Genomic DNA, 27,241 nt, shown 5'->3' on the forward strand with positions numbered 1-27,241 from the left:
TGAGAGGTGACTGAATCGAGATGTACAAGATGATCAGCGGATTAGATAGGGTAGACACAGAGCCTTTTTCCTCAGATGGTCATGGCTAGCATGAAGGTCATAGCTTTAAATTGAGGGGTGATAGATATAGGACAGATGTGAAGGTAGATTCTTTACTCAGAGTAGTAAGGGCATGGAATGCCATGCCTACAACAGTAGACTTACCAACATTAAGGACATTTAAATGGTTATTGGGTAAACATATGGATGATGAAGGAGTAGTGTAGGTAAGATGGGCATCATATTGGTTTCCCAGGTTGGCGCAACATTGAAGGCCAAAGGGCCTATACTGCGCTGTAATGTTCTATGTTCTTTGGTGAGGATCAACCCTCATTGGCACAAGGCAGGAAATTCAGGCCAGCCATCCAGAATGGATGGGCAGTTCACAATTCTCTAGTTCTGTGCTGCATTTAATGCCCCCCTCCACATCTCTGTAATCTGCAGTTCCACATCTCTTAGAGTTCCCTACGCTTCTCAAATCTCAGCTTCTTGACCATCCTCATTTTAAATGCCTGCACTGATGGTTGTGCCTTCAATTTCTGGGATCCCAGTCTCTGGAATCACCCCAACCCACCCACTCACCCTGTATTCTTCCCTCCACACCCCCCCAACAATTTAACTCTTTGCCCTCTTTTCCTCCCTCCCTCAATTCCATAAGATCATCAGACTTTGAGAGCACAAGTGGGCGGCACGGTGGCACAGTGGTTAGCACTGCTGCCTCATAGCGCCAGAGATCCGGGTTCAATTCCCGCCTCCGGCGACTGTGTGGAGTTTGCACGTTCTCCCCGTGTCTGCGTGGGTTTCCTCCGGGTGCTCCGGTTTCCTCCCACAGTCCAAAGATGTGCAGGTCAGGTGAATTGGCCATGCTAAATTACCCGTAGTGTTAGGTAAGGGGTAAATGTAGGGGTATGGGTGGGTTGCGCTACGGCGGGTCGGTGTGGACTTGTTGGGCCGAAGGGCCTGTTTCCACACTGTAAGTAATCCAATCTAAAGTAGACCCATTCAGCCCATCAAACCTGTTTCATCATTCAATGAGATCATGGCTGATCTGCAAATCCTCACCTCCCCTTTTCTGCCTCTTCCCTACCTAATGACCCCAGCCTTGACAGCTCTTCCAGTAAAGAATTCCACAGATTCACTACTCTCTGACAGCTGAAATTCCTCCATCTCTGTCCTAATTGGGTGACCCCTCATTCTTAGATTATGTTCTCTTGCCTGAGACTCTTGCAAGGGGAGTCAACCTTTATGCACCAACCCTGTCAAGTACTCTGGAATCTTGTATATTTCAATAAAGTCATCTCTCATTCTTTTAAACCCCAATCTAATCCCTGGTTCAATCTACTCAACCTGTCCTCATAAGGCAGTCCCTCCATACCTGATATCATCTCTGTATTGTCTCCAATGCCAGGATACCTTTCCTAAAATAAGAGGCCCAAACCAGTTCATAGTATTCCTGCTATGGTCTGGCCAGTGCCTTATATTCTCTTAGCAAAACCTTCCTATTTTTATACTCCACTCCCTATGAAATAAAGGCCAATTGCCTTCCCTTTTATGTGCTGAATGTGTATGCTACATTTTTTGTGATTTGTGGATGAGGCCTCCCAAATTCTTCTGTTATGTCACTTTCTGCAGTATTTCAGGCCCTCTATTCATTTGTGCATAAGCTCACAATTCCCAGCACAACGTTTTATTTACCAAGTTTTTGCACAGTCACTTTATCTATCTGTATCCCTGTGCAGATCCCACTTTGTGTCATCCTCACCACTTGCCTTTCCAACCAATTTTGCTTCATTTGTGAACTTGTTTACAATACATTCACTTTCTATCTCCAAGCTATTAAAATACCTTGAAAGCAATTGTGGTCCCAGCACTGATCCATGTAGCAGAACCTATTTTGACCAAGCTTTTGACAATCTGCCCTGTAACCGTTCCTTATGTAGCTTGGCATCAAATAATAGCCTCTGTGTCTCTGGATGGTTTTCCAGCCTCTAATAGCTATTGTTGCTGGTTGACATCAAGATGTTGGCCATGAGTCTAATGTTCCTTCCTAATTTTTCTTCCTGCAGGGCCCAACTGGAAAACCTGGACTTCCTGGAATTCCTGGAGCTGATGGTCCTCCTGTAGGTATTTCTGTGGGCTCCTTGCCGTAAACATTCTGGTTTACTTTAACTCTACCATGGTGGCGTTGGGGGCGGTGGGTCTCAGGGAGGTTGGTGGTGGTGGCATGGGTAGGATTTTTAGAACAAGGACGCCAGTTCCTTTCTGAGTTATCAAATGCTCTGTCCATTTACCCTTATGTGGCTGCTAGGACTGGACTGTAAAGATTTCAGTGATCGGGAAAAGCAGGTCAGCTCTAGGTGACCAGTTCCCCATGGGGTCCTGAGCCATCAACTCACCTGCCTTCAACTCACCCATTCCCCCACACCACATCCCACCTGCATCCCTACACCCTTGAGTTCATGATACTGTGAATTCTGTCTTGCACAGTTTAATCTAGGATAGATTTCCATAAGGTCTGTCTCATCCCTCAGCCCACACAGGATCATAGCTGCATGCAGTACCAAAGGACACCGTTCAGCCTATTGTCTCCACGCCCACCCTCTGCAAAAGCAATCTAATCGGTCCCGCTGCCATACCCTTTGACTACAGCTTTGCAGCCTTTCAATTCCAAAAAGGTTCAGTCTCTGTTGATGGAATGCGAAATGTTTCCCTTGAACTCAGGACTTTGTTTTTGAGGCAGTGTTTCATGAATGCAAGACGAAACAAAGCTGCTTCAAACAGTCTGTCTTTTGAAGAGGAATTTTGCGATACGATGCTAATCATTACATGACAAATCTAAATAGTTCAAGTGAAGCAAATAAAATACAGAACTATCTCGTGGGCTGAATACCCTGTACTCTGTAAAACACTCAGTTTGGGTGTCTGGTTATATGTTGCTGATGGATCAGCAAACGAGGGCTACAGTAAGGCAGTGAACATTGAGACATGTAGTTAACCAGTAGTGGTGAATCACAGAATCCTGAAAGGGAGGTGCTGGCCTAATGGTAATGTCACTAAGCTAGTATTCCAAATTTTGTAACTAATGTTCTAGGATCATGGGTTCAAATTCTGCCACAACAGCTGAGTGAAATTTAACTTGAATTAATAAATCTGGAATTAAAAGTGGTGGTGGTAAAGACTCACCCTAAAGTCCTCCAGGGAAGGAAATCCTTTGTCCTTTCCTAGCCTGGCCCGTACGTGAATCTACAGCAGCTTAGCTGCCCTCTGAAATGGCTGAGTTCGGGGGCAGCAGGGAGATGCTACATTACCATTTGGCCTGATTAGTAACTGAGAAAACCAGACTAATATCCTGAGGGCATGCATTTGAATCTCACTGTGGCAGATAATGAAATTTGAATGCAGTAATTATCTGGCATTAAAAGCTGGCAATAGGGTCCGTGGTCATGTTGTAAAATCCCGTCTGCTTTACTAATGCCCTTCAGAGAAAGAGATCTTGTCTTAATGTGACTGCATACCCACAGTAAAGACTCTTGATTGCCATCTAGGCAACGGGGTATGGGCTTGTTTTCGTTTTGAACTGTTTTTGTTTTACTTAATTCAATCAACATTTTGAAATTCCATATCCCCTCCCCCACCCAGTCAGGCAAGCAAAACTTGGAGCCCTTATGGACACAAGTTATGTAGCCACCCACTGCCATACTACAGGGAGCACTGATGGTGCAATGTTAAAGCTACGATTGATGACAGGGGTAACATTGGTAATATTATGAGATTTGGATGATTCTATGGAAAGTAATAAACAGCCCTATTAACATGTGCTCATTCTGAAATAAGTATGGCTACAAAGTGCAGGGTTTTGGAAATATTTTTTAACAGATTCTTCAATTCAACACCAACTCAGAGTTATAGTGTTGAATTAATTGCAGCAATTATTACTTTTTTTAAAATGTGCTTGTTGGTGTCACCTAGCCTTTATTAGTACGGTACGTTTTGGATTCCTCTCTTGGTGCTCCCTGACTTTTGATCTTCATCTTCATACTTTGCTTCTGTTTCTTTTCCTCTCATTGACAATACTTGAACGCCATCAGGCTCCAAATTTACTCTATTCATATTACTTGACCTCTAACTTTTGTTTACCTTCTTTTCAGGGCCACCCAGGTAAAGAAGGTGCAGTGGGTCCAAAGGGTAACCAGGTACGGATATCGTCGACACTTGTTGGTCATCTTGGTCATCCAAGAAGTTATTGGTCATCTTGTTAAAGAATTGAGGCATGACACGAGTCAAAATAAAATTAATCAACAGTTATAAGGTCAAATTGCTTGCTAGGGAAAATAAACAGTAAAACTTGGAAGTGAGTGGCATATTGAAAATGGTCTTGTGCACCTTAAAATGGAACTCCAGTTTTGACTAGTTACAGTCATATCCAATTGTTACAGGTTTGGGTGAGTAATTAGCTGATGTTATTGCAATAGTGCTCCATGATTGGGTCTTTTACCATTTGTTTGTTAAAAGATCTCATTGCACTGTTTTGGAGAAGAATATGGATTGTATCCTGCCCAATATTTATTTACCCCTTAGCCAACCTCTTGCAGCGAGATCCAAATCTACCAATGCCAGATCATTGGTGTAATTTTAAATTTTAATTTTTGCCCCTGAAAATGGTGATTGGAAATGAATGTCATCCCAGTTTATAAGTGAGCTCTAGTGAGAGTGTTCCAAATGAAAAGAATGGTACGGGATAGATTGCTATGGAGTGGGGCCTGCCAAGTGCATGTGGTGACGGTGGTGGGAAGGTGAGGCCACCGTGCATGCAATTGTATTGAACTTTGGATGATCGATGATTGGTATATGGTGATATCTCATTCTTTTTTTTCCCACTTTTGCCCCTGCGCAGGGTCAGTCTGGTCCACAAGGTCCTATTGGCTATCCTGGCCCACGTGGTGTGAAGGTGAGTATTAACACCAGCAGCTGCATTGGCCCCCATGCCCTCCTTCGAATAATCGAGACGATGACCAATGTGACCCACACACTAGATGCCACCCGCAACAAATTCCCCCACATTGAAACTGAATTATCCATTTGCTTTGTTTCAGGGATCTGAAGGAATCCGAGGGTTGAAGGGACACAAAGGTGAAAAGGTAAGATGGTTTTGTTCAGTCTTTTGCATTTCTGTTTCGAACACTGTGCTGATTTAGCCAATTAGCCGTCCTTTCCTTGGCCTTCATCTCCAATTCCTTCCTCCGTCTTTGTTTCTGTCTCCCTGTCTAGCTTACCACTAGAACTACGGCCGTTGCTACTCTCAATCAGTATCTCCCATTTCTCCTGAAGACCTGGCTGCGCATTCTTCCCTTCTCTTCTGGCTCTTGTTTGCCTGGCCCCTGCTCCAACCCAACCTGCCTTTTCCAGAGTGTGGAACTCCCCTTCTCCCTGCATGTTGCTTCCTTCTGACCATTCACAGGCTCAGATTTTAACTTTGACCAATCAAGCTAATAAATTACTCTCCTTCGCTCTGACCCTGCTTTCAGCTGGAGTATGTGGGTCTGTTCTCCGTGTTTTCTGTGTTCCCCTGTAGCCGTTGACACTTGATCTGCTCTTACATAGGAGCTAGTCAATCTAGTCAGTTACTAAGAGTCGTACTTGGTACTCTCCACTGACACTTGCACTATTTGAGGGCACTCTTTGATCAGATGTCAGTTAGTGCCAAATCAACACCACTCTTCTTCAGCCTGTTGCTGCTCTCAAGAGCTGCTACTTTGTGTCATAACTATAGTACACATACAGATAGTTCACCTGAACATTGTGTTTCTCTATGTGTACTGATCTCAGCGATGGAGCATGCATTGGTTCTGCTGGAAGCTAATAGTTTCCAATCATGCCAACCAAAATCTATTGAGATGGCTATAGTTTCTGCACTAATGGAGACAGTGAGTTTGGACATTAGCACTGCTAGTCAGAGCCAAGTATGTGTGACTGTTCCAATACACCTTGCTGCTTGCCACACAGTATCCTCCCTAACCTGGAGTCCATCCAAACCACTCTTGCCTGCAATCCTTCCCATATCAGGTCCCACCTCTCCTGATCCCACTCTGCTCACTGAGTTACACTAGCTCCAGGTTCAGCAATATCTTGATTTCAAATCTCTTGTTGTCCTCTTCACCCGACACACTCCTCCACCAGTTCCATTAGACCATAAGGCCATAGACATAGGAGCAGAAATTAGACTATTCAGCCCATTGAGTCTGCTCAGCCATTCAAACATTGCTGATAAGTTTCTCAACCCCATTCTTTCGCTTTCTCCCCGTAACCCTTGATCCCTTTGATACTCAAGAACCTATCTATCTCAGTCTTAAATATACTCAATGACCTGGCCTCCTGGCTTCAGTGGCAACGAATTGCATAGATTCACCACTCTGGCTGAAGAAGTTTCTTCCTATCTCCATTCTAAAAAGTCTTTCCTTTACTCTAAGGCTATGCCCTCGGGTTCTAGTCTCTCCTACCAGTGGAAACATTTTCCCAACATCTACTCTGTCCAGGCCATTCAGTATTCCATATGTTTCAATTAGATCCCCCTCATCCTTCTAAACTCCATCATGTATAAATTCAGAGTCCTCAAATGTTCCTCATACGTTAAGCTTTTCATGTGTGGGACCATTCTGTGAACCTCCTTTGAACACTTTCTGCAGAGCCAGTGCATCCTTTCTGAGGTATGGGGCCCAAACTGCACACAATACACCAGAGCCTTATAGAACCTCTGAAGTACATCCCTGCTTTTATTTTCAAGTCCTCTCAAAATAAGTACCATCATTGCATTTGCCTTTCTAACTACTGACTCATCCTGCAAGTTTGCCTTGAGAGAATCCTGGATGAGAACGCCCAAGTCTCTTTGCAATTCAGACTTCTGAATTTTCTGCCGATTTAGAAAATAGTCCATACATCTATTCTTCTGACCAAAGTGCATGACCGCACACTTTCCCACGTTGCACTCATCAGGCACTTCTTTGCCCCCTCTCCTAACCTGTTCAAATCTTTCTGCAGCCTCCCCACCTCCTCAATGCTACTTGTCCCTCTTTCTATATTTGTATCATCTGCAAACTTAGTCAGAATCCTCTCAGTTCCATCATCGTTAATGTATAAAGTGAAAAGTTGTGGTCCCGACAGTGATTCTTGCGAAATACCACCAGTCACTGGCTGCCATCCTGGGAAGGACCCTTTTATCCGCACTCTCTGTTTTCTGCCAGTAGCCAAGCTTCTATCCATGCTAATACCTTGCCTGTAATGCCATGGGCCTTAGTGTTACTCAGTAGCCTCTTGTGCAGCACCTTGTCAAAGACCTTTTTGAAGTTCAGGCAGATAACATCCATTGGCTCTCCTTGGTTTAACCTTCTCGTTATTTCCTCAAGGAATTCAAGCAGATTTGTCAGACATGACCTCCCCTTGATGAAACCATGTTGTCTTTGCCGTATTATGCCATACACTCCCAAGTATTCAGAAATCTCATCCTTCACAATTGATTTCAGGATCTTAGTCATGACTGAGGTCAGTCTGAAATTTCCTATCTTTCGCCTTATTCCCTTCTTAAACAGGAGTGTCACGTTAGTGATTTTCCAGTCCTTTGGCTCCCTCCCTCATTCTAGTGATTCCTGAAAAACACCACTCTCACCTCCACTATCTCTTCAGCTATCTCCTTTATAACTCTGGTGTATAGCTCATCTGGTTCAGGTGATTTATCCAGCTTCAGGGAATTTGGTATTTCTCGCACCTTCTCCTTGGTGATGGCCACCATACTGAGCTCTGTCCTCTCACTCTGTTGAATTTTTGGGATATTACTCATGTCTTCCACTGTGATGACTGAACCAAAGTAATTATTCAGCTCCTCAACCATTTCCTTGTTACTCACTACTATCTGTTCAGCATCATTTTCCAGCAGCCTAATTTCGACTTTTGCCTCTCTTTTGTTGTTTAGAAATCTAAAGAGACTTTTACAGTCTTCCTTCTATATTATTAGCTACATTACCCTTATATTTAATCTTCTCCCTCCATATTTCTTTTCTTGTTGCCCTCTGTTGGTCTTTGCAAGCTTCCCAATCCTCTGGTTTCCCACTGTCCTTCGCGATATTATATGCTTTCTCTTTTGCTTTTATGCGATCCCTGACTTCCTTAGTCAGCCATGGTTGCCCCATCCTCCATGTACCATGCTGCTTTTTCCCCAGGATGAGTCTCTGACATGTCTCCTAAATTATTTCCAGAAACTCTTGCCATTACTGTTCCATTGTCTTTCCTGCTTGGCTCCTCGCCCAGTCAATTCTACACAGCTCCTCCCTCATGCCTCTGTAGTTGCCTTTATTCAGCTGTCATACCATTACCGCTAATTCTATCTTCATCTTCTCAAATTACAGAGTAAATTCAATCATGTTATGGTCACTGCCTCCTAAGCGTTCCTTCACCTTGAAGCTCCCTTATCAATTCTGCCTCATTGCACAACACTAAATCCAGTGCTGCCTGTCCCCTAGCCTCCACCACAAGCTGCTCCAAAAAGCCAATTCGTAGACATTCCATAAATTCCTTTTTCTTGCAATCAACTACCAACCTGATTTTCCCAGTCCACCTGCATATTGAAATCCCCCATGACCCACTGTAACTTTGCCTTTCCTACACATCCTTTCTATCTCCTGGATCTTGCGTCATCTTTTCTCTCTCCTTGTTTATCTTACCTCCCTCACCCAGCTCCTGACTACTAGCTGGAGGCCTGTACCAACTATGTTCTGTTTTACTTTTGTGGTTCTTCAGTTCTAATCACACAGATTCTACACCATCTGCCCCTACTTCATTTCTCACTATTGATTTAATTTCATTTCTTACTCATAAGGCAATCCCACCCCCTCTGCCCACTTACCTATCTTTTTGATAGGATGTACATCCTTGAATATTTAGCTCCCAATCCTGATCTCCTTGCAGCCATGTCTCAGGGATACCCATCATGTCTTAACCTGCCAATTTTGATCTGTACCACTAGCCTGTCTGTCTTAGTCCTTATACTGCATGCATTCAGATAAAACACCTTCAGTTCTGTATTAATGCACTCCCCCCTCCCCCCGCTTCTCATTATCATTTGTTTGTCCAGTGTGCTTGGAGTTTGATTGCTAACCCTTTCTGTACACTCTGTCCTATTTGTATCTGTGCTAGAGACTTTAATAACCTCTCCTGAGTTCTCTGTGCTAGAGACTTTAATAACCTCTCCTGAGTTCTGCACTCTTACCTCCTCCCTTAATTTTGGTTTTTTAATTTCCTCGATAACTGAGCCCTCCCCCCCATTTAGTTTAAAGCCCTGTCTACAATCCTAGCTATGTGATTTACTTCGACTCTGCTCCCAGCATGGTTCAGATGAAGACCATCTCATCGTAACAGGTCCCTTCTTCCCCTGAATTAGTGCCAATGTCCAATGAATTCAAACCCATTTCTCCCATACCAATCTTGAGCCATACATTTATCTGCCTAATCTTATTGACCCTGTGCCAATTAGCTCATGGCTCAGGTAGTAATCCAGAGATTATTATCTTTCTGGTTCTGCTTTCTAATTTAGCTCCTAGCTGTTCATCATCCCTTAGTAGAACCACTGCCCTAGTTTTATCTATGTTGTTAGTACCTACATCGACCACGACCACTGGATCTTTACCCTCCCACTCCAAGTTCCTCTACAGCCCCGATGAGATATCTCAAACCCGGGCACCAGGCAGACAACACAATCTTCGAGACTCTCGACCCTAGTCATAGAGAACATGGTCTATACCCCCAACTACACTACCCACAATTACAAAAGCATTTCTCTTCTCTATCCCCCACTTGAATGGCTTCCTGCACCATGGTTCTACGGTCAGTTGGTTCCTCCTCCCTGCAGCGCCCCTTGCTGTCCACACAGGGAGCAAAACGTTTGAACAGCACAGGGACTGAGGCTCTTGCAACTCTACCTGCTGGATCCCTCTACCTTCCTCACTCATGGTCCCATCCCCACTGGCTGAATTCAAGTTAGTTAGTCTAAGGAGTGTGACTGTCTCGTGAAAAATAGCATTCAGGTAACCCTCTTCCCCCTTCCTGGTGTGTCAGAATGTTTGAAGCTTAGACTCCAGCTCATCAACTCTGAGCCAGAGTTCTTCCAGCAACCAACATTTACTACAGACATGGTCACTGGGAACCACAATGGGGTCCACCAGCTCCTACATCATGCAGAAACAACACATCCTCTAACCCTCCATTCTTACTTCATTTTATTAGTTCTGAATTTGTTTTTAAATTTTTAAACTTTTTGTATCTCTGCTTATGCAAGTTGTAACCAATAAATTAACGATATTCAATTTAGCACAGATTTGAATTTTGCAGACCCGTTATGAGCCAATCAAATCAAAGCCCTCCTGTGATATCACTTTTCAGTTTCTCAGTTGAAATCATTTCAAATCAGAATCACTTACCTTCCCAGACTGCTCTCTGTTCATGATTAGAATGGTACTGGAAATGTACAGCAGGTCAGGCAGCATCTGAGGAGCAGGAAAATGACCTTTTCAGGCAAAAGCCCTTCATCAGGAAGGAGGCTGGGCACCTCAGGGGTGGAAAGATAAATGGGGAGGCTGGGAGGGGTGGGGGGAGGGGAGAGAGGTGGGACTGGGGAGAAGGTAGCTGAGAGTGCAATAGGTGGATGGAGGTGGGGTGAAGGTGATAGGTCGGAGAAATGAGGAAACTGGTGAAGTCCACATTGATGCCATGGGGTTGAAGGGTCCTGAGGCAGAAGATGATGCGTTCTTCCTCCAGGTGTCAGATGGTGAAGGGGTGGAGGTGGAGGAAGCCCAGGACCTGCATGTCCTTCGCAGAGTGGGAGGGGGAGTTGAAATGTTCAACCATGGGCTGGTGGGGCTGATTGGTGTGGGTGTCCTGGAGATGTTCTCTGAAGCGCTCTGTGAGGAGATGTCCGGTCTCCCCAATGTAGAGGAGACTGCATTGGGAGCAATGGATACAATAAGTTATGTTTCAATGCAGGTGAAATGTTTTAATGGATGTGTAAGGCTCTTTTGGGGCATTGGATGGAGGTGAGGGGGAGAGGTGTGGACACAGGTTTTGCAATTCCCGCAGTGGCAGGGGAAGGTGCCGGGAGGGGAGGGTGGGTTGTTGTGGACTTGACTAGGTATTTGCTGAGGGAGTGGTCTTTGCGGAAAGCAGATAGGGGTGGGGAGAGAAATATAACCTCCTCTCTCTACAAGGATCTCTGAGTCTCTCTCTCTCACACTGCAAACCCCAGGTCATCTCCTCTGCCCTGAAGCTCTTCAGCCACATCCTCAACCAGCTTTTGCACTTTCAGCTACCTTCCCCCCAGCCCCAACCCCCTCCCATTTATCTCTCCACCCCCGAGGCTCCCAGCCTCACTCCTGATGAAGGCCTTTTGCCTGAAACGTTGATTTTCCTGCTCCTCCTGCTGCCTGGCCTGCTGTACTTTCCCAGCACCACTCTAATATTGACTCTAATCTCCAGCATCTGCAGTACCCACTTCTGCTTGCTCTCTGTTCATTCTCCATTATCTACTCCAGCCCCACAACCCTCTGTGTTCTGCACTTTCGCAATCTGGGTACGCTGAGTGTCTCCTGGTTTTGATCTCTCGTATCATTGGTGGCTCCACTGTCAGCTGTCTGAGTCCTAAGCCTCGGCATCCACTCCGTAAACATCTCCAGGACCCCATCTGCACTTTCTTCCCAGCAAATGTGATTTAAAGCCTAACTCATTGACCAAACTTGTAGCCAAATGGTCCAGGAGGTGAAGTGGTGGTGCAATAAGAGTGTCACTATACTAGCAATCCAGAACACCATGCTGATGTTCTGAAAACATGAGTCTGAATCCCATCATGGTATCTGAATTCAATAAAAGCCTGGAATTGAAAAGCTGGCCTAATGGTGACCATTAGCCGATTATCCATTCTTGTTAAAAACTGATCTGGTTCACTAATCCTTTTAAGGATGGAAATCTGTCACCCTAACCTGGTCTGATATCCACATGGCTCTAGACCCAAAACAATGATTTTGAACTGCCCTCTGGCCAATAAGGGATCAGCAATAAATGTTGACCTTGCCAGCATGCCCACATTCTATGAACAAATAATAAAATAAGTCCTATGTGGCTTGATGTTATATTTTGTTTTATAATGCTTCTGTAAAGCACTTTGAGATGTTTCATTATCTTAGAGGCACCTTCTAATTTTAAGTTGCTGATTCCGAACGTTAGCAATTGTTAGAATTGCCTGTTTAAGCCCAGACTGTTGAGAATGTCCTGAGCAGAGAATCATTGGGCCCTCTCTTATTATCTTTGATGTTACTTATTCCAGTAATTTCAACGGGTCTGTATTAAGGCTCAGACGGTAGTACAATCATCTCGGAGTAAAACCAGGTGGAGGGGTTCAAGTCCAACTCTGGAAGTTTGCCAACAATCCAGGCGAATAAATCCAGCATGGTACTGAGGGACGGCTGCACTGTCAGAGACGCTGTCTTTCATATGGAATGTCAAACTTAGGACTTCACCTCAGATGTGAAAGATACCCTTACCTATGTTTGAAAATGGTCTCCACAGTGTCCTATTGACAAAGTTTATCCCGCACAGCATCACAGTGTGAAAATTCAGTCACTGTCACAGCATTGTTTAATAATACTGATGTGCATAAACTGGCTGTCCTGTTTCCAATGATAGAACAACACTGATACTTCAACAAATACTTGAGGACAAATACTAGAGACAAATACTTCAACTTGAGGACAAGTGCTCGAGAGTGTCCTGTGAATTTTTTAATTAGCAATAGATTGATGAGTAGAAATACTGGGTTTATTTCTGTGTCACTCTGATTTGCTACAATTCACTTGTTGTCTATTGCTTTCTCCTAGGGTGAAGATGGGTTCTCAGGCTTCAAGGGAGACATGGGCCTCAAAGGCGAACGAGTAAGGATGCTGGTTTTATAATGGCTTCTAGAGTCTAGACCTAGAGAGCATGGCCTTTGAAGACAGGGCATGTGATTTAAGACTTAGGAGGAGGTGGAGGAATTTCTCCCCTCAGATGATGGTGAATTTTTAGAATTCTGTACCTCAGAGTTTTGGGGAAGCTCAGTCATTGAGCACGTTCAAGACAGAAGATGATAGTTTTCTAGACACTAATGACATTGAGGGATATGGAATAATGTAGGATCTGGACGTTGCTCTGCCATGATCTAATTCAGTGGCAGAGCAGGCTTGACAGGCTTATAAGTCTACACTTTCATGTGTATCATTGCATTAGGATAAGGAAATAGGATCTGGAGTGGCAATTTGACTCCTCAAGCCTGCTCCACTAATCAATAAGATTGTGGCTGATTGGATTGGGCCATAGGCTGTAAAGACAGATGACTCACTGAATTCACAGGTAAGTGTCTTAGGTCATGTGTTCAATCTGTAGACACTCTCAAGCCTTCAGACAACAAGCAGTTGAGGTGTGAAATGCCAATGTCCTCCAAATGCCTGTCGCTGCTAGATAGGAGAATGTGGGACTGATTGAAGGGGCAGCAGCAGAAACTGTGTGTGTGGATGGTTATTTGGATAAATAATAATGCGCAAGGGTATTTCGACAGAGCAGGGGATCAGTAGTAGTTAGTGATGCTCATTTGAAGAGCCAGTGTAGTCATTATGGGTTGGATGGTCTCCCTCCATGCCATAAGACCTCTGTGATTCTGTGAAGAGGATTAGGCATCATCCTGGCATTACGTGCATTGTGCACTTTTTTCAGTATTTATTCTTCCATCGTCAGCATTTTGGTTTCAAAATAATAAAGACAGTTAAATTAAAACTAATTCTGATGGCACTAATGAAGGAATTACACAATTGCCACTGTGCTTGATTAGATAGTTGGAATGGACTTTTTAATTCATTTGATGCACTGTAACTGGCACTGGAGATACCAGTATTTAGAGTCCATCCCTGATTTCTCTGGAAAAGGTAGTGACCTACTTTCTTGAGCTGCTCAAGTCTGTGGGAGTAAATATGCTCACAGTGCTGTAAGGGATGGAGTCCTAGAGTTTGAACAATGGCACTGAAGAATCTCAATGTATAGTTGCAGGTCAGGATGGTGAGTTGCTTGGAGGAGAACCTGTAGGTATTGAGGGTGTTCCCATATATTTGCTGCTCTTGCCCTTCTAGTTGGTAGAGGTCATGGGTTTGAAACGTGCTGTTGATGGAGTCTTGGTGAATTCCCAGTGCATTGTGCAGGTGTACACAATCGATATGAGCTCTCAGTGACAGCAAGGCAGTGAATAATTAATGGGTGCCGGTCAAACATGCTGTTTGTCCTGGTTTGTGTCAAGCTTCTCTGGTGCTGTTGGAGCTGCACACATCCAAACAAGTGAAGAGTGTTCCATCACTCTCCTGACTTATGCCTTGTAGATGAGCCAGAGGATTTGGGGAACTAGGAGATCAATTACACACCGCAAGATTTCTTGCCTCTGACTTGGTCTATAGGTACAGTATTTATTTGATTTGTCCAGTTTGGTTTCTGATCAGTACTAACATCCAGGATATTGCTAGTTGGCAATTTAATTGGTGATGTCATTGAATGTCAAGGGATGATGCTTGGATTACCTGACATTGTGAGGTGAAAATGTTACTTGCCACACCTCCAACCAAGTCTGAACATTGTCCAAGTTTTGCTGAAATTTTAAGTTTCTGTGGAATTGCGAATGGTGTTCAACAGTATGTAAACATCAACGAGCGTCCTTATCTGCACCTTTGAATCGTTGAGGGTACTGAGATAGAAATTCTCCAGAAAGGTGCTGAAAGAGATATCTGTATCAATTGTGGTATGGAAAAGAATGATTAAAATAGTTAAAGGCAACATACCTTGAATCATGAAGGTGGGTTTTCACTGTCTTCTGACCAAATGTACTTTGGAGGCGTGTGTTCATGCGCCTGCCTGACAATGCATTAACCATACTATCTCGTCTCTCTCTCTCTTTCTGTCTCTCTCTCACACGTTCTCTCTTTCTCTCATTCTCTCTTTCTCTCACATTGTCTCTCTCTCATTCTCATTATCTCTCTCTCTCACACTCTCTCTCCATCTTTTTCTCTCTCTCTCTCTGTCAAATATGGTTGTACTCCATTGACTTAGCAATTCTGCTCATCTGGAAAGATTTGTGACACTTGCATTTTTAAAAAGTATTAATTGTCCTTTTCCCTTTTTCTATCAGGGAGAGATTGGGCCAACCGGTCCTCGAGGGGAGGATGGACCCGAAGGTCCCAAAGGTCGTGTAGGACCTCCAGGTGACCCTGGTCCCTTGGGTGCACCAGGTGAGAAGGTGAGAGACATTGTGGTCTGACAGTCCCCATCTCAACTCTTCTTCCAGCCCATGTCAGGTGACAGGGATATGTTCCCTCTGAGACTTATCCGTTTTCTCTCTGTCTCCATCTCCATCTCTTTCTGTCTGTCTCTCACTGTCCTAGCTCCTTCCTTCCCTCAATTTGCCTGTTCTCTTAACTCTCACCCTTCAACTCTGATCTCTTGCCATTCTCTACCTTCCTCACATCCTATTCTGACTCCTTTCCTCACCTGCCACCATTTCTCCCTACGCTTGAACGCCTTACTACCACCACAGCCCCCCCCCCCCCCCCCCAACCTTTGTGTCTTCCTGTGGTTTTTAAAAAAATTCTCCTGTTCCTGTTCTCCCCTTCCCTGGTCCACCTTGTTGAGAATGAAGTCAGTTCTGTCAAAGTTTAACATATGAATTGGAATGGGAGTTGGATCACTGTTCCCCTCTAAGCTTTTGACCTTATATCCCTGGCACCATGTGGATTGATCTACTGTGCACACTATTGCTTCCTCCTTCCTTCCCTGTGGCTCAGCGTATCTGCTGTTGGAACCTTAACCCATACCCTTTGTTGCCATGAGGTTCCCCTTCTCCAACACCCTTGTCGTCTTTATGTCCAATCCTGACCAAGACATACGCACCCACTAATAAAACCGCGCGCGCGCGCGCACACACACACATATCCTGACAAAGATTCTCACCTCAAAGCCTCGGATATTGTTAAAAACTGAAGATACATGCATTCTGCACTCATCAGGACACATGCAAGAATGCTAATTTTCAGACGATCACAACAATTTACACTACAGGGGAAAAAGGATGCTGATTGGTCGATAAGTGAATGCTGATTGCAGCATCACTGTGAAGAAAGTAACAGCGAGGTGGAGGCTCCACTAACATCCACGTAACTCTAAGAGGATGTCTTGAAGCACCCCTTCAGCACTCAGTGCCCTTTTCTGCTCATATAACTTGTTGTGATAATTTAAAATTTGGCACTCTTACATGTTTCCTGATAAACCGCGGGATTGAAAACTTCAGCAGGATATCTCTCTTCACAGCAGTACTCCAAATCTCATCTTTGTATTTCAGTTCCTCATTGGTTTGGCACCTCACTTTCTTCATCATTGCCACCAGCCCTGCAAACCCCCATGAACTCAATGTTCATCTGACTCAGCTTTTCTGTAGGATTTCTTGCTGTGGCCCACCACTGGAGACAGTGCCCTGAGCTGTCTAGACCCTGGCCTCTGAGATTTCCTTCCAAAACCTTTGTGTTTCAATATGCCCCTCATCCTTTTAAGTCATGTGCTTAAAAATCAATCCCTGTAACCAAACCTTTGGTTGTCAGATCTGATAGCTGCCTTCCCTCCTGTAACTCTATGTCAAAGTTCAACTGATAAATTTCCAATGAAGGGCCATGTTTGCTATAAAATAAGTTAGTTGTCAATTGTCAATAAATTTACATGTTAAATAGATACTCAGTGCATTGTAATCATCCCTGTTTCATTACCTCCGTTTCACTGTTTTTAGGGTAAACTTGGAGTGCCCGGTCTCCCTGGTTACCCTGGACGCCAGGGACCTAAGGTAAGAAGATTGAAGCAAAAGCTGTCAAATGTGGCAGAGTTACACAGCATTTTATAATCAGCAAATTATTTGATATTTCATTTACATCTTCAGAAACACTTTATTTCCAGTGCATGTATATATACATAAGTACCACTGTTTGTGTTTCTGTGTGTTTGTGTCTATTTATGTATGCACATGTCAGTAGTCTGGCCTGGGAGTCAGTAACTTGTGGGATTGAAGCTCACGGCATAGATATGATACAGGCTGATACTCCTCATACATCCCTGAGAGCCCGCTGCACTCTTGGAAATTCCATCTTTTGGATAAGATGTGAAACTGGTACCCCAGCAGCCCTCTCAGGTCAACATGCAAAGTCCCATGGCCAGAGTTTCAAAGAAGGAAGGGGTGTGCCATCCAGTGTCCTGACCTATATTTATCATTCACGCACCATCACAAATGTGTGTGAGTTGGCTGTCATATTTCCGACAAAAGAGAGTACATTTTGGGACATCTTGAGGTTGTGAGAGGTGCTATATAAGTGCATCTTTATTTCAGATATTTCCAGGATGCTTGTTTATTGTATTCTATCTATATGTCTGTGTGTGTGAGTGTGTATTTGTCTGTGTGAAAGTGTGCATGCATATGTTTGTTTATACATTTGTCTATATGTGTGTGCATTTTGTATAATCCCTACAATGTGGAAGCAGGCGATTTGGCCCATCAAGTCCACACTGATCCTCTGAGGTGCCACTGCCTACCCTATCCCTACATTTCCCAAGGCTAACCCACTTAGCCTGCACATCTTTGGACCATGGTAGGACACTGGAACACCTAAAGGAAACTCGTGCAGATATAGGGCAAATGTGCAACTCCACACAGACAGGTGTCCGAGGCTGGTATTGAACCCGGGTCCCTGGCGTTGTGAATCTGCAATACTAGCCACTGAGCCACCATGCTGACCACTTGTATCTGTGTGTAAAAGAAAGTGTGCCCACTTTCACCTATGGATGTGCCTTTGTTCCATTTCTGGACCCATGCCCAGTTGTTTAGACCTGCAGTTGTGTAGTTAGGTTCACTCAGCTTGGACCATATCAGCACAGCATGTGGAATCTTAGGAAACGCACAGAAGCTGTGATGAATGGACTGGAACAGCTGTCTCCCGGATCTCACTTGATTGAGGGGCGGCCCCACACTGTGAGTGAAGCTTACATGTTCTTGGAGGGGGAACTCCTTCAGGGGAATAGAGGGAGTGGAGTTGAAGTGCAGTGGGGGAGATGGGGCGAAGATGTTCTACGTTTTACCCTCCTCTGCCAGCCCACAACCACAGAATCAGTTGGCAATTCTGCCTAAACTAATTCCAGTAACTTCATGCATCTTCCCAGAGCTGCCTCACCTTGATTCACTGCAATCCCCTTAGTTTGCTTGTTTGTTTGTTCTGTATTTCATGCTGGGGAATAGTGGGTGGTGGTTGATGTTGGTTCTCGCTCAAGTTTTGTCTAAATATCTGTTTCCTTTCTCCAGGGTTCTCTTGGTTTCCCCGGATTCCCAGGAGCTAACGGAGAGAAAGGTGCTAGGGTAAGTCCCAGATGAAATCTTTGACCATTGAAAACACAGCGATATACTCCTGAATGTCTGAGTTTTAATAAGGAAAGTCATGATAAGCAATTAATGACTCATCATATGTTTCTCTTCTCTCCCATTTTCTCTCTCTCTCTCTCTTTCTCTCTCACTCTCTCACTCACTCTCACTGTTTCTCACCCCTCCCTCGCTTTTGTGCCTTTTGTCCCTCACTTAATCTCTATTTGTTTTGTTCTTATTATCTACTCTGTCTGTGTTGCTGTATGTTTCTGTGCCCACGTCTTGCTTTTTCACTCTCTCTGTTTCTTCTGCTGTACCTCCTCTGTTTCTCCCTTCATCTTTTTCCCTGTCCTTTCCTTTCTATTCCTGACTCTTCTGTCCTTTCTTGGCATCTTTCTCCCGTCACATTCTTTTTCTTCTCTGTCTGACTCCCTCACATGTTGTATGTTTCTTTCGCCCTGTAATCTATCTCTGCCATTGAACTCTTTATCCTCTCTTTTCCATCTCATCCTTGTCATACTCTCTTGTCTCTTTCCTAATATTTTTGCCCTCAATTTGTGTCCTTCTTGCTGTCCTCCTGTTTTGCCTCCTATCTTTTTCCTCCCTCTCTGTCTTGCACTTGTTTCTCTTCTTTTTATTTCTGCATCTTTTGCCTCCATATCTCAAACTTGTTCTTCCTCCTACACTCCCAGGGCTTGCAAGGCAAGTTGGGTCAACGAGGACAGCGTGGACCTACGGTATGTCATTATCTTTACCAATCAGTAAGAGTTTGAATGGGAATATTTCCTAGTAATTATCGAAACAGAGTCTGAATAGAGTGTCATATTGTTGGGTCTTAGAGTGGAAAAGCAAAAGGACATTGGGAAGGTGATTTAGAGCAGGCGCAGATCCTTTAACTCCACTCCCACATCGGACTACAAGTGGCTAGGATTTAGACAGTCTCTGACTGATGACTAATTTTGGCTTTCTCTCCAAGGGTCCACGTGGTCAACGAGGACCAAGAGGAGCAACTGGAAAACCAGGGGCAAAGGTGAGTGCTTGGACAATGGTGGAGATCATACTCGATGTGAGGTGGATGTTAGAGAATCATTAGAGGCAGGTTTCATTATCCTGGATATGATCGACTAGCAGAACAGTAAACCGAAGACATGTATGTAACAAAGAGAGAGAGAGTGTTAAGTGAGAGTTTTACACTGCGAATATTTACTCCTGAGGGTGCAGTGTGTAATGGAGTGAGATTTAAAATTTTACGTTAAAGGTATCTGTGTGACAGTGTGATGTATGACAGTTTTATGCTGAGAGTGTATATATAACAGACAGTTCTTAACTGAGAGACGTAAGACTGAGCATGTTATGTGAGGCTTGTACTAAATATATAACTGACAGTGTGTCACAATTAAGAGTTTGATTTGAATATGTGTAACATATTGTTATACTTGAGAGTTTTACAATGGGAGGAAAGTGTGTGACAGGTAGCTGTACCAGCGTGCATGTGAGAATGCTGAACGGTTTGAGTGAACCGTGTCTTGGAAGGCCAGGTCATTCTGTGTCATGAATGTTGCAATTTACTTTGTTCTTTTGCCGTTTTTAACAGGGAAGCTCGGGAACTGATGGGCCTCCGGGTCCTCCTGGAGAACGGGTGAGTGTATCCAGTGTACCGCAGAACAAATGATGCTTTCAGGATAGGCAAAGATCTGTTTTTACTAATAAGTCAATTTCATTTTGAACTCTTGGATGCTTATTTCATCCTATTCTACAAACCCGTTTGCATCTTAGTCGTGAGTCCTGTTCATTGTCCTTCCCTAGAGATATTTAAGATTTTCCTTGAGAGAAAAATCTATAAGTGTGAGAGTTGATAGAATTGTGCATGACTTCTTACTTCTAATGATCAAGTGCTACATTTTCAGTCTCCTCATCACAGTGAACAATTGTGTCGAAGAATGTTGCGTAGACTGGCATTTTCTAAGGGAATTCTAATTCTAGAGGGCGTGGTTGCCTTGGAAACTGGCCCACTGTGTTAACAGGACTTTCTTTTTTGTTGAGGACTTTTATGGTCTTCAGAAAGCGCACGGATTCCTTTAACTGTGGAGGAGGGCAATGTAACTCCCATCACTACACCAACCTGCTGCCAATCCAATCTCCTACACGTGGCATGGGCACACTCTCAATTTGTGCTGCTCATCACACCCACCCCACTTTGTCAGTAAAGCCTGGCACATTGGGATGATGGTCACAGTTAATGGGGATGAGCAGTCCCACATCAGATCTGTTCAGAAATGGTCAGCCTCATGTCATCAGTGGAGCTGGCCAAAGACATGTCAAGGCTGACCTCTGACCAACCATTGCCCTGACTGCAAACTGCCTGTCCAAAATGGCAGCAGTTGAAAAGGACTCAGTGCGGTCCATGTGGTAGGACGCCGGGATGTGGGAAGGAGGGACATGTCAGTCTGCTCTCAATTCAAACCCTACTCACTGCTGCGTTGACCTGGTTCAGCCATTTACGAGTCAATTGTCCTTGACATCTGAGCCCATAAATGCACTCTCCGTTAATGTTCTCTATGAGATTGAGTGACCCTTGTTTGAATGCTGTGACACCAGTGCTGATCTGGTCCATAGTGTTTGAGTCGGGGTTTAGAACTGAAGTGTATAACACGTGAAGCTTAGTTTTGGCTCTTGAACTGACTTTTAGATAGTTGTGGAGGGATGGTGTAGGGGGATGAGCTGAGTACAGTTCACAGGTCGGCGCAACATTGAGAGCCGAAGCGTCTGTTCTGCGCTGTATTGTTCTATGTACCGAGATTGTGCCCCTGCTGTTGAACATTGCCGTGCACAGGTGAGCAAATGGGTTTGCTTTGATCAACTTGAGACTGTATATTGTTTTTATTAAATAATATACTTCTCTTTATAACTCTTCCAGGGTCTTCCAGGGCCTCAAGGATCAACTGGCTTTGCAGGACCAAAGGGACCACCTGTAAGTGAATTTGAATGGTTTCTTTCATTACACACATGCACATGCACACAGACACTCCTGCTCGTTAATGTGAAATGGGGTGTTTGTCTCAGGGAAAACTCAACAGAGAAGCAATGACAGACATATATGGGGATACTTTACAGTGCTTACAATAAGTGTCGCCACATGCGAAAGAAAACTATAAAGGAGGGACACAACACTTGAGCTTAACTAACGAAGTTATGGGAAGTCTTAAACTTAAGGAGAAAAAGCATAGAAGTAAACAAAAGTGTGAGCCAGGTCAAATAACTGGGCAGAATATAAAGTATGACAAATGATGACTAAAAGATTAACCAGGAGAAAGAAGCTATATTATGAGAGGAAGTAGAAATGAATGTGAAAGCTAATTACAAGGGTTTCTACAGGTAATCGCTGGACTGTTAATTCAGAGACCCAGATAGTGTTCTTGCAACCTGGGTTCAAATCCCAGGTGGAATTTGAATTCAATAAAAGAAATTTAGAATTAAGAGTCTAATGATGACCATGAATCCATTGTTTGTTGGAAAAACCCATCTGGTTCACTGATGTCCTTTAGGGAGGGAAATTGGCATCCTTACCTGTTGTGGTCTAAATTTGACTCCAGACCCACAACAGCCTGGTTGACTCCTGACTGCCCTCTGGGCAATAAGTGCTGGTCCAGACAGTGACACCCTCATCCCATGAATGAATAATAAGAGGAAATTAGAGGAAAAGACCAAATAGAATGTCGAGCTTTAGTGACTGAGAATGAGAGTTAGATAATAAAAAATGGCGAATGAAATGAGCAAATATTTTACTTATGTCTATGTTATAGAGGATACAAAAAACATTCAGATAAAAGCTTCGATCAGGAGGTGCAAGGGAGAATGGAACTTGTTGAAATTCCAATCACTGATGTAACTGATAATGATGGATATGTGTGCTGACAAGTCCCCATTTTTAATGGGCAACACTCTAGGGTCATAACAGATAGGAAATGACTTAGTAGAATCATCCCTGTTAATTTTCCAAAATTGGTAAGCTTCTTCCATAAACAGCAGTTGATGCTAGATCAGGTGTTACATTTGAAATGATAAGATATTGTGAAGCAAAGGTTTTAAGGGATCTGGGCCAAAGGCAGGTATGTGGAGTTAGGCCATAGATAAGCCATGATCTCGTTGAATAATGTACAGGCTAGAGGGGCTGAATGACTGACTTACTCTTGTTCCTCTGTTCTGGAAAGGTTCCATCAGACTAGTAAGTAGCAACTGTAACTCCTCTATTCACAAAGGGAGCGTGGTAGAAATAAGGAAACTATAGGCATGCTGTAGGTATGGTATTAGAATTGAGTATTAACGAGATTAGAGCTGGGAACCGAGTAATTGGAACAAGTCAAAATAGTTTTGTGTAGGGGAAATGTTTAACCAATTTATTGAAGTTCTTTGAAGGGATAGCATGATCTGTGGGTAACGGGGAGCCCATACATACGTATGTTTGGATTTCTAGAAGGCATTTGATGAGGTGTTGTGTAAAAGACTATTGCACAAAGTACGAGCTCTTAGCATTGTGATTAACATGCTAACATGATGGAAGATTGCCTGCAGAAAACAGAGTATGCGTAAATGGGTCTTTGTCTGATTGGCACGACATGCTAGGATCTGTCTTGGAGCCTCAGCTTTTTCTGGTTGATACCAATGACTTAGAGTAAAGGAATGTTATGTACATTAGCAGATGTCATAAAGGCAGGTAGGATAGTAGGTTGTGAAGGAGGTTTCAGATGTATGCAGATACGTTGCAAGAGTGGGCAAAAGTCTGGCAGATGGTGTATAATGTCAGGAAAAATGTGGTTTGCTTTGGCAGAAAGAATGAAAATAAATAGTGTCAGGACTCCAGGTAGTTCATTTGAATATATAAATTTTGAAAATTAAAAATTTGGCTTGCATTTTTGCAGAGAATGAACTGTTGAATTTTTTTTAATAACTTGAAAAGTGGCACTGTGTGTTCATTTATTGATTATATAAAGATGAAAGGTCTCTTGAAGAAGTTGGATTTTGATCCTTTTGCGGGACTTTCCTGTCCTGGTGACTTTGGAAGTAATTGACCAGCAACAGGATTTGAATGGGGTATAAATGACAGTTTGTCACTGAACTCAGGAGAAGGTTATAACACAGACCTTCCAAATGCCTTCAGCAACCAAAATCTCTATTTTTAATTGAAAAAGGCACAACACGTAAAGACTTTGCAAAAGAATGAAAACTTCTAAATCAAGCCGAGAACTGTACAAGTGAGCCTACATCTGGAGTACTGTAAGCAGTTTTGGTCTCCTTATCTGAAGAAAGATATTGTTTAATTGGAGGCATTTCAGAGAAGATTCACTGGGATGATCCTTGGTATGATGGATTGTGTTATGAGCAAAGGTCAGATAGCTTGGGACTCTACTCACTGGAATTTAGAAGAATGAGAGATTGTACCAAAATTTGAGGAAAAAGATATAGAGTCAATCTTTACTATATTAGAACAGGAAGCAAAATCAATTAAATGCCCAAGGGAAAATTGAACATTGCTCTTAAGGATTGGGTTGACAGGTAGAACATATGAACTTTATACATTGGACATAAAAGGGATATAATTTAAATCTGCATGTTGTTAATGAAGATGTTTCTATGGACTATGATACTGAAGAAAAAGAACTGTGCGTGCAATAAAAGTGAGATAGAAGGAAAAGTAGGTAGTTCACAAAGAAAATCTTCTATAATTCAGTTAATTTATACAGGATACTGACATTGTATTCTTGTACCTAGAGAAAGGACTATGGGAAGCTCTAACTATGTTATTTGGGAAATCTGTAAGACACTGACTACACTCTTAGAAGACCCAAAGACACATACACCAAACACCACTTACTTCTTCAACAAGGACAGTATCATCAAGCTAGTGGACCTACGCCTTACCACACTCTTCACCTCAACCTGAGCTACAAATCTTCTCAAAACTTGCTAACATCCAAAGATACTATGTTAGTCAGACATGATGTGGATGATGAAGAATCAGAACTGATTAGAACAATATCTACATCTTTTAAGCCCCAAGAAACAAGCTCAGGTAGAAAAGAAGATTCAGTATATGCTAGAAAATTATTCGATTGAACCTAGTCAACAAACAGATTATTGCAGGCACAGGCAAAAATAATATGGTCAATAAAGTTCCAAGCAGTGATTAAAAAGCTGAATGCAATCCTAATGAGTGAGCTAGTGACCTTGTGAAAGGGCAAATGATGCTAGTGACTTGGAGGTGGTTACAATAATATTGCAAAATAGTGAATCAGGAATGGAGAAGTCCGTAGGGTATTCTCTAAGAAATTAAAGCGGTATCTGAAGAAGTAATGTACAGTGGCAAAGGAGACTCTGGAGATTGTTACTGGCTCTTGAATTGTTTGAAGTTCGTATATCATAACAATCACAAAGGAACATGTCCATAATCCCTTGGCTTTTGTTGAAAAAGTTAAAGCTCAATGTGAGATTATATTGGTGGTGTTTATTACTTCAACGTCATAAATTCACATCATTGCAAAGGATAATGTAATTGCAGATGCATTGTCAAGAATGTAAAGATAACTGCAATAATACACTGTGGTAAAATTCTCTGTATAATATTTGTCACACTGGGGTTTAATTTGCAGTGTGATACCTGTAATGCACAGGGCTAGTGTCCAGACAAACGTTGAAAAACTGAACAGCTGCATTGCATATCAGCCTTGAAACCTGCAGATATCAGATGCCACAGATTCAACCCTAAACTGACTCCTCCCCTCCAACTTCCCAAAACCCCATGCCCTTTCAAGTGAAATTAACAGCAGCCGATGTTCACAGCCATTAAAGAGCTGCAGAAATGAGAAGGTTGAGGCTAACACTGTGGTTTTCTGTGGCTAGGGACCACCAGGAAAGGACGGACTTCCAGGACACCCTGGACAGAGAGGAGAAGTGGTGAGTACATCTTTCTGAATTCGATGGGATGAAAAAAAATGCTCTTGTGCATGGTCTTCCATGACACAAGATATCTCAGAGCACTGGGAGGGCTACTGTGCCTGTGAATGGGTTTCATTGGGAGGGATAATGCATCAGGGGTGGGCTTTGAAAGGTGACTAATAGATTGGGAGGATTGTGTTTATTTTTTTGCCAGCCTTTTGCCCAGCCTCATTTTTCTCCCTTCCTTGTGCCTCCAATGGTTCACCCTTACTAATATAACAATTCCTGTTGACAGGGATTCCAAGGCAAGACTGGCCCTCCTGGACCACCAGGTGTAGTTGGACCTCCGGTGAGGATAATTGTTTTAGATACCGCTGCTTCTCATAGTTTTAGCATTTCCTCTTTTTGGATGGTGATGTTGACGCTGCTGTTTGACTGCAGGGCGCTAGTGGTGAAACAGGACCGATGGGTGAGAGGGGACATCCAGGACCTCCTGGGCCACCTGGGGAGCAAGGTTTATCTGGTCAGTCTGGGAAAGAAGGCACCAAGGTGAGGGAATGAGTAGTTTTGACTACCAACAAACTTCTCCTCTCTTGGTGTTGATGTGTTGAGATTTTTACCAGTTTTGCCGATCTGTCTGTTCTCCTGTGTGACTGTGTGAGGTGGTGGGCCTTCTGTTCGAGAAACTACAGTTCTCTGCCTGTTTTTGTGACCTGGGTCTGTGTGTTTGTGTTGCACTCCATATGTCAGCATGTCTGATTGTTTATCTACTTCAGCCTTTCTGCTCTCAGCCTGTGTAAAATGAGTCTGGTGCTGTGCAAAGGCCAATCCACCTCCAGATTTGTTTAAGCAGGGGAAAAAAAACAGTTTAACTTGGGAAAAATGCACACTGGTCTGACTAGTTTTAGAAACCTCAGTACCTTGCTCCAGTACAATCAGTACGTTCATTTCCAAGTGTTACTTTTTAAACATTTTTCTAATACAGGTAACTGTGAAGGGCCCAGGCTTGATACTGTGCAGGATCTGGACCTGGGAGTGTACAGGATCCAGACTTGCAACTGTACAAGTTTGTGCCTGTAACTGTGCAGAATCTGAGCCTGATACTGTATGATAACTGCTCTTGACTCTCAGCTCTTCAACAGCACAGTTTTTGTAAATGTCTGTCTTCAACCTAGACACAATGTGAGGCAGTAGCAAGTGTGACCAAACACATATAGTCTGAGTGGGTGAGTGTTTTAGATGGAGTTTTCTGAGTTCTTTTGTGATAGCTGGCAAGTTTTGCTTTCTGCTTTTTTTAGTCTCTCACCATGTCTCTGTCTCTGTCTGTCTGTCTGTCTCTCTCTGTCTCTGTCTTTTTCTCTCTCTCTCTCTGTCTCTGTGCATATCTGTCTGTCTGTCTCTCTTTCTTTCTTTCTTTCTCTCTCTCGCTCTCTCTCTTTTTCATCCCCCCCTCCCCCAAACCAACAGAATTGTAATTGCTGAATGAAACTGTTTGTGGATATAGGGGGGAAATTAATCATCATGACAGAATGGAATAAGTTGGAAGTGGCAAAGACGCCAGAACCTGAGAGGTGTTCAGAAGCCCCACAGTGTGGAGCAGAGGTTTGGTTCCCTCAATTTAAACAGGTCTGACGTCCAGTCAGAGGGGTCAGTGAGGACGGAGCACTTAAAAGGGCTGGAGCTAGGCCATATCTATAAAAGGAAAAAAGCTCGGAGGAAGTGTAGGTGAAGCCTCACTTAGTGGAAGAGCTTCAGGGTGTACATCTGCAGCTGAACAAA

At 43.4% G+C, this 27,241-nt stretch overlaps 1 protein-coding gene across 1 annotated transcript in view; it reads left to right on the forward strand.

Moving 5' to 3' along the window:
• Positions 1–27,241, forward strand: part of LOC122541220 (collagen alpha-1(V) chain-like) — a 249,088-nt gene that overhangs the window by 161,135 nt on the left and 60,712 nt on the right. Inside the window, exons 22-36 of the mRNA XM_043677844.1 lie at positions 2,106–2,159; positions 4,188–4,232; positions 4,934–4,987; positions 5,133–5,177; positions 12,948–13,001; positions 15,272–15,379; positions 16,916–16,969; positions 18,473–18,526; positions 19,222–19,266; positions 19,506–19,559; positions 20,124–20,168; positions 21,447–21,500; positions 25,427–25,480; positions 25,758–25,811; positions 25,904–26,011. Of these exons, the coding sequence (XP_043533779.1) occupies positions 2,106–2,159; positions 4,188–4,232; positions 4,934–4,987; positions 5,133–5,177; positions 12,948–13,001; positions 15,272–15,379; positions 16,916–16,969; positions 18,473–18,526; positions 19,222–19,266; positions 19,506–19,559; positions 20,124–20,168; positions 21,447–21,500; positions 25,427–25,480; positions 25,758–25,811; positions 25,904–26,011 (882 nt within the window). The remainder of the gene's footprint in view (positions 1–2,105; positions 2,160–4,187; positions 4,233–4,933; positions 4,988–5,132; positions 5,178–12,947; positions 13,002–15,271; positions 15,380–16,915; positions 16,970–18,472; positions 18,527–19,221; positions 19,267–19,505; positions 19,560–20,123; positions 20,169–21,446; positions 21,501–25,426; positions 25,481–25,757; positions 25,812–25,903; positions 26,012–27,241) is intronic.

Source organism: Chiloscyllium plagiosum, chromosome 37, assembly GCF_004010195.1.
Source record: "Chiloscyllium plagiosum isolate BGI_BamShark_2017 chromosome 37, ASM401019v2, whole genome shotgun sequence".
In the NCBI taxonomy this organism is placed as follows: domain Eukaryota; kingdom Metazoa; phylum Chordata; class Chondrichthyes; order Orectolobiformes; family Hemiscylliidae; genus Chiloscyllium; species Chiloscyllium plagiosum.